Here is a 10,357-nt window from a genome sequence, read left to right on the forward strand (position 1 = left end):
TCACCTTCCAGCTCAAAGTAGGGGCAGTACCAGTGCACTGTGATTGACCGAACACAAGTGTTTGTCAGAAATTGAATGCCCCTTACCATAACAGCAAGCTACAGCTTTCAAATTTCATATAAGACAGTTAATGGGTAGATGATGCTCGGCTCTGCTTTAGCAGACGTCAGTGTAAAACTGGCGTCAGGGCATCTAAAACTGCTTTTACACCAGAAGCACAAACCGTTCTCTCTGTGTAACAATTTCATTCTGTGCTGATACAGATGGTTTCGTTTTCCACTAATTCCAGAGCTCTTTGGTATAAATGTGGTTGAAATGTGTCACCTTACCTTTTGCGGGACACAGCTTTGTAACTGCAAATCTTTTACAAGCCCGAACACCTAATTAACACACTAAAGAATAAAAAAACAAGAAAATGTATCACATGACCTCTTTATCATGCCGGTTCAAAAAAATTCTCAAAATTGTAAAATTTCTTTTTTCAAAACTGTTTTAGATACAGGAAGCAACAACTGTTCTGGAGGCAAATTGTGCCATTACAGAAGCAGCAGACAGCTTAAGTATCATTGGTGCCTTGAGATATGTATCAAGCCTGACAGAAAGGAACTCTCTTGTCCAGTCAGCTGCAGAGTTCTTTGTGAATGGAAGGCTAAGAGCTGCCTTGGACCAGTAAGTGCCCAACAACTACAATTCTCTTGTTAATTATTCACCCTCATTGGTTTTTCACACCCCAGGACTTTAGTTAACGTCTAGAACTCAAATAAAGATACTACCATACAATTTTTAAGCCTTTCCTTTCTGACAACATAGCTATCATCAGCTTGAAACTGACATTGAGTGCTATGTTTGTTTTACAGGTTTTCAGAAGGGTTGCAAACTCTCGGTTTGCTGGAAGAGATGCAGAAATATCCTGCACTTTTTTATGACATGTTCGTCAATGAGCAGAGGCCTCTTCAGGCAAAGGATCTCTGCAGTCTTTTTTATGTAAACTTCTCCCCACAAGGGAGCAACAGAAGGGCAAAGGAAAACCAGACTGTATGCCACTGGAGGGACTGGTTAATCGATGTTGAAGGTATGAAATGTTTTTTATGTTTTGTTAAAGGAACACCATCAAATTTTTTGTTCAAAATTTATACAGAATAATGAGTGAATTACTAAGTCCATTTTTCAAAGTTGTGTTTGTGTCTTGTCCTGAATCACTACGATTACAGTAAATATTAATGTTCACTGTTTGAATGGGACACATGCAGTTAAATTAATAGCTGGAATGACAACTCTACTTTATGTAGCTTTTAGTTTTGATTTGCTTTTATTTGTTTTGTTATTGGTCCTCTAAAAACAAAGAGTGATTAATAAAAACAGTGACTTTATGCAGAACAAATACCTAGGATTGTATTTTTTTATGGCTGTCAAATGATTAATCACGATTAATCACATCCAAAATAAAAGTTTATGTTTACATACTAAATGTGTGTTTACTGTGTATATTTATTATGTATATATAAATACACGAACATACATGTATAGATTGCAAAAAATATTTAAATGTATGAATAGTTATACTTCTATTTAATTTAGACTAAATATAGAATTATAAATATTTTCTAACATTTAGAATTTTTCTTTAATATACATGTATGTGTGTGTATTTATATAAACATAATAAATATACACAGTAAACACACATTTAGTATGTAAACAAACTTTTATTTTGGATGTGATTAATCGTGATTAATCATTTGACAGCCCTAATTTTTTTGTAATCAGAAAAAATATAGCAACAATGCCGTTAGATGTAGTCATAATTAGACAGGCTGGCTAACTCTGTTTTGATCAAAATATCACTTTCAAAGAAGTGCACTTACCACACTTTAAGTTATATAAGTTATGATTTTCTGTATATATTTTGCAGAGGGAGAGAGTGATGCAGTGACTCTTGAGAGAATAATGGAATTTGCCACTGGAGCCTCCACAGTGCCACCCCTGGGTTTCCCCCACCGCCCAGAAATAGAGTTCCTCCATCAAGATGGAAAAATTTTTCCAGAGGCCAATACTTGCCTCATTATATTACGACTGCCGATACACAAAGATTATGAAATGTTCAAGACCTACATGACGGAGGGAATCATACAAAGCCCATATTTTGGTGTTTCCTGAAATCTAGAGCTGCATCCAAAATGGAGGGGCTTTTGTTGCATTGTGTTGAGTTTGTATCTTGTTGTGAGTTTGTATTTTGTTGTTATTGTTGTTAAAGAGGGAGTTAGTCCAAATAAGTAAATTCTGTGACCGTTTACTCAACCTCAAATAGTACCAAGCGTATTAGTTTCTTTGTTCTGAATTTTTGGAGAGGCAAAAAAAAAAGAATGTAAATTTTTTCACTTTTAAAGGAATCGTTCAACAAAGAAAACAAAATTTTGTCGATGCATTACGACCTACAGAACTCTTATGCTTTAAGTCTTAATATTACCTCTTAATATAAAGTAATTTTAGGTACAGTTACAACTGAGTACATCTTTTATTAATTTAAAGTTCCATTCCATTTAAGAACCACTTTCAAGTCAAATATGTTTGAGATGTGCATCTATTCCAAATTAAAATGCATTATTCTGCTCTGTGCATGTTGGTGTTTATTTTGGAAAAACATTTACATTGCTTACTTTTAACTCTTTGTTCAGGTTCCACTTGTACACCAGCTTTTCATAGAAAATTACTTTTTCAATGTCAGCATCTATTAATTCTTTAACAGAGCATTGTAGTTCAATCAAAACATATCAAAATATTACAAAAGAAAGACATTCTTAATAACACTATAATCTGCAAAACTAGTTTGCCAAAAGATTGGCAATTTCTGCACAACACACCTGAAACTTAGTTTTCAAATCTGTGATCTGATCAATAGCACGGGACACAGTTTCCATTTGCTGAGGAGTGAGGTTAATTTGAGGCTGTTCAACAGTTACAGCTGGGATGTCTTCAGTTTCAGCTGTGGGCAAATACTCAATGCCATGTTGAGCCAGGAGTTCATTTAAATTTTCTGGCCTGTAGGGATCGTCTCCAAACACATTGTTGAGAGCTGTGCTGTCATTTCCCATTCTTGACAGCATTCCCTCAGTCCATATCTGTGTCGGTGTTTTATTGTTTTCTGTCCGCAAAGCATGCTGATTCCATGCCTCTTTGAAGTGCTGTAGTCTAGCTTGGATCTGTGGAAGATAAACTATGCCTAGTGAAACTTTGTGAAGGTCATTGCTGGGATCAAGAAGTTCAGAATCTTCAAGACTGTAGAACATGCTGTAGAATGAATGTAGCACATGTAAAAATACATCCCTCCACAAACGTTCTATCCTTTGGTTGTGAACCGATTCCCCAGTGATGTGACTCCGGCGCTGTAGTCCTTGTACAAGGTTCATGAACAAGGCCACTTGTAAGTTTTCACCACCGTGATCTGACCTTACCCTAGAGGGCAGACCATAAAGGCAAGTTGCTTGAATAAACTGAGACAGTACAGTACTAGCACAGTTGTCGGTGTTGCAGTTTAGGTATGTGATTAGTCTTGAATATCCATCGATTGCACCATGAATCACAAAGCCCCATCTAAAAGAAATAAATAAATAAGACAAATGTAAGTTAAGTATTACAGGTAGTACAGTGTGAAGAAACTAACAAAGAAGTTCTACAGGTCCCACTTTTTCACAGTTCCCATGTTTTTTTTTATGCAGGACATCACAAAAAACCCATTAAAATGACATTTTTAAATAATTAACCTTTACAACAGGGCACACAAATAATCAAGTACTGTGTGGACAAGCTTTTATTTTAACATGAATAAATGTTGAAAAAAGCGGGGTCTAATAATCAAGAAATTAGGAAGTGTACATAAGGACAACTGCAATATTAGGAACTATAGAAGTGAAATATAACTACACTGTTATATTTAGAATAACTGTATGTACTGTATGTAATGTATTAATAATTCATATAGAAAATGCAAATTTTATAAAAGTCAAATGTTCTTATACTGTAGTTTCACAGTACAGATTCTTTCAAACCAGCTTTAAAAAAAAAAGTCACTGGACCTATGGGATTATTTTTGTGCCAATAAAACTGAACGTAACTTTATAAAACTGAACGTAACTTTCCAAGAAACGATCAAAAATATGCCACTGCAAAAGAAGAAAAACACAATGAAAATGAAAAAATGAACTCAGTTGCATGAATTTAACATGCTCTTCAAATATGATTCATTCTTTGTTAATGATTTTCAAAGAATCGTTTTCACGAATCATGGATTCTGAATGCGTTGCCACAGCTTTCGCTTACGCTTCACAAACTTTCGTTTGCTGTTTTGGCACAAACCTCTCGTGGGGGCGGGCTTAACAGCGATCTACTCTGATTGGCTAATGAGCTTTTGATGGACAGTTGCTCTCTGACCTGGAAGCACAGGATATGTCTCTGTTAGATTTGTTGAATTTAAAATACATTGTCAGCACAGCTGTAATTTCCCCAGTTTCATACAATAAAAATCACAGATGAACATTTAAAATCAAGTAACATAAGTAATAAAAACAATATCTTAAATATATAGCCTTGTGTTTTATTTTATTTAAAGAAATGTATTTGCATTTTACTTAAAGGGATAGTTAACGAAAATCAAGAACTTCAAAACCAAGTAATCACTATAGGCTAATCATTTTAATTTCATTTCAGTCCTATTGTTATTTTCTTTCTTCTGTGAAACAATAAAGTTATTCTTTTTGTTTTTAAAATCTCATCACCTGAAGGCACTGTTCGTACTCTCCTTGCACATGGAATAAAGCTAAGAATGAAATCATAAGTTTTGGATTGTCAGAATACTAGATCAATAGAAAAAAATCTTAAGAATAAAATCAAAGTACACTTTCATATTATTATCCAATTATTTTGATGACTAAAAAATACAAAATAGACACAATGTTTTTTAAATAATTAATACATTTTCCAGCATAAATAAAAATCACAAGAACAATACGTAATGTTTCAGATAAATGTTTAACCATTTAATAACAAATTGTAAAATGCAATACAAATCAGGAATCTGTAAATTTGATAATTCTCTTTAACTTTTATTTAATTGACAAAAGTACAAAGAAAAGATTTTCGAAGTTTCACTGACCAACGTAAATATATTTTGTAAATATAAACAAATTTTGATTTTGATGGCTACATCACACTAAAAAAAAGTTGGGACAAAGGCTAAATAAAAAAGGGTTATAGAATATCCAAATAAGCTGTTTTGGAACAGTTTGTGAGCAGGGTAAATTAGTAATAGGTAAGGTTATCAGGTTTGGCTCATCAGAAAGCTATATATCAAGTGATGCTGCTGGTTCACTGGGCCAGAGCTCATCTCAGATAGTCAAAGAGACAGTGGACATGTGTGCTGTGGCCAGATGAGTTCACTGGGAAAAATAGATGTCGAGCTGTCAGTCCCACTGATCGAAAGGAAATCGAAAAATATTAGGCCTAGAAGATTCCTTATCATGTGGCTCCATCTAGTGGACAACATTAATATCACCGCCTTCATCTTTCAGTTAAAATGGCTGATTAGCGTCCCAAACATGATAAATTCGTGAAACTAAAGCCGACACGCTACAGGACTGTCATGAATGGAATTTGGTCTTGATGACGGATCGTGCCCAGTAGGTCTGGCAAAAAAAAGTGTCAGACTGTGTCTAAAGATAGTAATCTTAGAATCCAATAACCAGTCATTGCCATTCGTTTTCACAAAGATTTTTTAAATATTTAATATTTGTCACTGACACCAAGTGCAGCTATAGCGAAGAAGTGTTCCCTGTCATATATCATTCAGCATTAATTTTGTAATTTTATCAAACGTTTTTCTGATAGGAAAAATCTCTATTGTTGTGATTTATTTCTTGGCTTTTTCAATTCATAAGTTTACGCTGCAAATTTAAATAGTTTCTTTTTTATGAAGTCAATAGCCTAAATTATGTCAGTGATTCTCTCATTTTTAAAGATGATCAAGTATTATTTTATTTTGATCGGCAGTCTAACACAAGTAACAAAAAACTTATTGCCCCATCTATTGAATACAGGCTAATTCCTTAATTTTTAACTTCTTAAAAGGAGGTTGCTAGTATCCTTATATTTTGGATTTGGATACACAGGAGACGAATTTCAAGAATTTAGTTTTTTTATTATTATTTTATTTATTTATTTTTTTGCTCTTTAATGGATTGATGCATGAACAAATAATTTTATTTCATCATATTCGTGATTTATGAATTTATGTAAGCTTCGTTTTGAAGTAGGCTATTCGTTATGAAGAAAATTCGTTAGGCTAGCATAAAGTTCATTTAATAGTCTTCATAATACATTTTATTTGTTTTTTATTATACTGCAGATCAAAATAAAATAATTTTAGATGCTCTTTAAAAATGAGAATCACTGACATAATTTAGGCTATTTTTTGACTGGGGAAAAACGATTTAAATTATCATTACTATTTGTTTTGCTCTTTAATGGATTCTATTATTGACTTGAAATCGTGTTACATGTGAATGGTCTACATGAGTTATATTATTGCTCAAATAAATGTTTTTAAAAACGTGCTAGAAATGTTATAATTAAGAGAATTTAACATAGACCTACGCATTTTAAAAGACATGATGTGTCCACTCATAATTACAAAAAGAAAAAGAAGCATCGGACTTAATGCAATACATAATATATATTAATAACATAATAATTAAATAACAGAACAGAACATGAAATAGCATTATCACTTCATCATCATACATGAAATAGACTTTATTACACGGACTGACAGTGACGGAAAGGTAGACTGCGCCTTCGTCTTCTTCTGAAAAGGCATTAAAAATTCGCCATATTTTAATACTTAATATAAACAAAATCAAAGCACGACGTATTGCACACCGCAACAACTTTCCAATATGCGCGCCACTGACGCATAGACTGTAAAAAGCACTGACGTCACCGTCTGTGCTTCCAGGTCAGAGAGCAACTGTCCATCAAAAGCTCATTAGCCAATCAGAGTAGATCGCTGTTAAGCCCGCCCCCACGAGAGGTTTGTGCCAAAACAGCAAACGAAAGTTTGCGAAGCGTAAGCGAAAGCTGTGGCAACGCATTCAGAATCCATGATTCACGAAAACGATTCTTTGAAAATCATTAACAAAGAATGAATCATATTTGAAGAGCCTGTTAAATTCGTGCGACTGAGTTCATTTTTTTCATTTTCATTGTGTTTTTCTTCTTTTGCAGTGGCATATTTTTGATCGTTTCTTGGAAAGTTACGTTCAGTTTTATAAAGTTACGTTCAGTTTTATTGGCACAAAAATAATCCCATATGGACCTAAAATGTCAGCGATTTAACATTTAGTTGTATTATGCCAGGACGATATGGTGAACTGTTATAATGATATTGTAGTACTGTGATTTACAATGGCTGCTTAGGTTCACAGTAATAGTAGTCTGTAACAGATTTATTTAGCATATTTAAGACCAAGTACCTTTAAAAACAAATAACTTTTAATTGAAATCAGATGTATAACCAGCATAAATGGCTAGGTTATACAGGTTTATAAACATATTTGGCTGTAGATTCTATAAATCAGAATTGGATAATGCAGGTCTACAGTAGGCTATATTTTAGTTTCGCAGAAATGCACTGTCACACCATTTTTATGCTGCATTAGCAGAACATTAACTACAATTAAACTAACCTTATGAGGCGCATGTTGCCATCAATGTGCCAGAGACTGTTGGGATAGGGCACATGATAAACTCTTCTAGCCACTGTGCTGCTCCATCTCCTTGCAGCAGCCACAGGATTGATACGGACCGACATCTCACGAACCCTTTGGCGGGAAACCTTTAATCCTTCTGCAACCAGTAAGGCTCGCATCATCTGAAATGTTTGCATTGAATTGGAGAAAATGAAATAAGAATAATTAGTTTAGAATAATTAGATAGGACAGACCTTAAAATGAAATCAAACAGGCTTACCTCACTTCCAGTATTTGGAAACTGGCATTGTAGTCGTCTCACTACATTTTCAAGTTCTCCATCATCCACTCTTGACATTCTGCTCCTGATTGATAGACCAAGCAGCTTGGACCTCTTGTACAAGAATGAGGAGGAGCACCCTAACATTCTTGCCATTCGTTTGACTGTGTGACCTTGCTTCATTAAAAATTCAATTTGGTCATGTGATATTTGAATGGCTGGTCTACCTCGGCTACCTGCAATTGAAAGTAACATATTTGTTTTACTGGCATACAGTTTCTAATGGCAAGCAGTATTATATTAGAAAAAAATGTGACAAGAATGGAAAGAAAGGAAGGGATCAAACAAAGTAATGGTCTAATAACAGGGTGATTCTGTAACAAGCACTTTGTACATTATCCAGCATTGCAGATTTAAATTACTTTTTTAATATTGTTTTCTTTAGTAGGCTTACAAATGTTGAAGAAATACAATTTCTTTATTATGATTCATGGAACTTGAACAGGCAAAGCTGAAAAATTAAATTACACTTTGAACAGTTGGTGTGTCTGTTTGTTATTTTTAAACCTAAATATGGTACACTTATGTGTGATACAAAATCTAAAATTTCACATACAAATACATTTTTTTGGACTGACTAACCTGTGTGTGGAACCTTATCAGTGGTGTTTTACAGTAGCCATTCAAAGAATTGTTACTTTAATCCTTATTTACATGCGTTAATAAAAAATTATGTAGGCATTCAGTTTGTTGTAACTTACAGTCATACTTTTAACTATATGTATTATGTACATAGATTTAAATTTGTATTACAATTGTATTCATTTTGTAAGTGAATAGTTACATAGTATGTACACTGGTAAGAAATCTATGCAGACCGAGGAGAAAGTTACAGTTGTATTACGATGATCAAAGTAGAGAGCAGACAATCAACAAACGCATAAAAGACAAAGAGGAGCTTTGCGAGATTCCTCGCCTCGTTTGTGTATGCGATTACTGTAGATAAAGAGCATACTTTTTAAAACCAGAAACTCACCTGAGTTACTTCGAGAGACGGAAAAAGCTGTAGTTCCCTCACTCTGCAAATGCGTTGACAGCATCGTTCGAATTTCATCCAGACTTCTGTTTAGTTCTTCATACGTCTCAGGGGGTAGCAAATGTGAAATTCTCTGTGCATTTCTTAAGCAATCATGTATCGCACAAAGTTTGCGCTCACCACAATTTCCCTGACGTTGAGCTCTTTCAATTTGTTGGCACTTTCTTGCTATTTTGTCGAGAACAGCTCCCGCCATGGTTTAATAATGCCTGAAGTACTTCAAATCTTTTCTCCATGAAAAGAAAAGCAGACTAAAGTTGGCGGTTTCCTAGAGAGGCGTAACTGTGGGCGGTGCTGAGGAAATGTAGTTTCACGTCAGCAACCGGAGATTCGACTAGGAGCAAATAAAATGCAGATATCTTCAAATATATTTGGGACTAGTCGAAACGGAATTAGAGATATCTGTAATTACCTTTGCGGATATATGACGCGTCTTTTAAAGATATCTACAACATCATTGCAGATATCTTAAATTGAGTTTTGACTAGTCAAAATATGTTTACAGATATCTCAAATCCTATTTCTTACTAGTGCAATTATATTTGCAGATATCTCTAATTGTCATTCTGACTAGTCAAATTAGAATTATCACTCGTCAAAATACAATTAGAGATATCTGCAAATATAGTTATGGATAGTCTGAACAAAGGTTTAAATGCTAAAACGGCTTGCCATATCTAACTGGGTTTTTACTAGTCATAATCCAATTGGAGATATCTTTAATTCGTCATTTTTAAAGATATCCACAAATACATTTGTAGATATCTGTAAATAATTTACTACTAGTCGAATTACAGTTGTAGATATCTTGAATTGGATTTTTGACTAGGCAAAACTTGATTAGAGATATCTTGAATTGGAATTGTTCCTAGTCAAAACTTATTTAAAGATATCTGCAATTTAATTCTGGATATCTCAATCAGATTTTCGACTAGGATGATCTTTCTTTGGAGATATCCGCATTCAGCTTTGTGACTAGGAAGAATTTGAATCTAGATATCTAGAATTAACATTCTGACTAGTCAAAATTATTTTATAGATATCTTAATTGTGTACTCAAACCACCCCTTTGCTAAGCCCCGCCTTAATCTTCAAGCAGTGTTGCCAGATCGAGCTGACGATTTCCAGCCCAAAAGCTCACCAAAATAATGTGATAGAATTGTATTGCCATGTCAAGGTTGATAAGGGCCATTTGTATCTCTTTAAAAAAAGAATAATGACAAAATAAAATAAAGATAAATC

The 10,357-nt window shown here is 34.0% G+C and overlaps 1 protein-coding gene across 1 annotated transcript; it reads right to left on the minus strand.

Moving 5' to 3' along the window:
- Positions 1-1,794: 1,794 nt before the first annotated feature.
- Positions 1,795-7,911, minus strand: LOC141345809 (uncharacterized). The gene is made up of 2 exons (XM_073850731.1): positions 7,737-7,911; positions 1,795-3,591 (listed from the first exon to the last, which is right to left on the minus strand). Exons 1-2 carry the CDS (start codon positions 7,859-7,861, stop codon positions 2,823-2,825), a joined length of 894 nt encoding a protein of 297 aa, XP_073706832.1. The 5' UTR covers positions 7,862-7,911; the 3' UTR covers positions 1,795-2,822.
- Between the last annotated feature and the right edge of the window lie 2,446 nt (positions 7,912-10,357).

Source organism: Garra rufa, chromosome 11 (genome assembly GCF_049309525.1).
Source record: "Garra rufa chromosome 11, GarRuf1.0, whole genome shotgun sequence".
Taxonomy (NCBI): domain Eukaryota; kingdom Metazoa; phylum Chordata; class Actinopteri; order Cypriniformes; family Cyprinidae; genus Garra; species Garra rufa.

Bases quoted from the DNA above. Each gene is read 5' to 3' on its own strand.
- LOC141345809 (XM_073850731.1), bottom strand. From the start codon at position 7,861: ATGTCGGTCCGTATCAATCCTGTGGCTGCTGCAAGGAGATGGAGCAGC. The intron at 3,592-7,736 runs GTTAGTTTAATT...TATTTCTTTTAG, and splicing joins GGCAACATGCGCCTCATAAG to ATGGGGCTTTGTGATTCATG.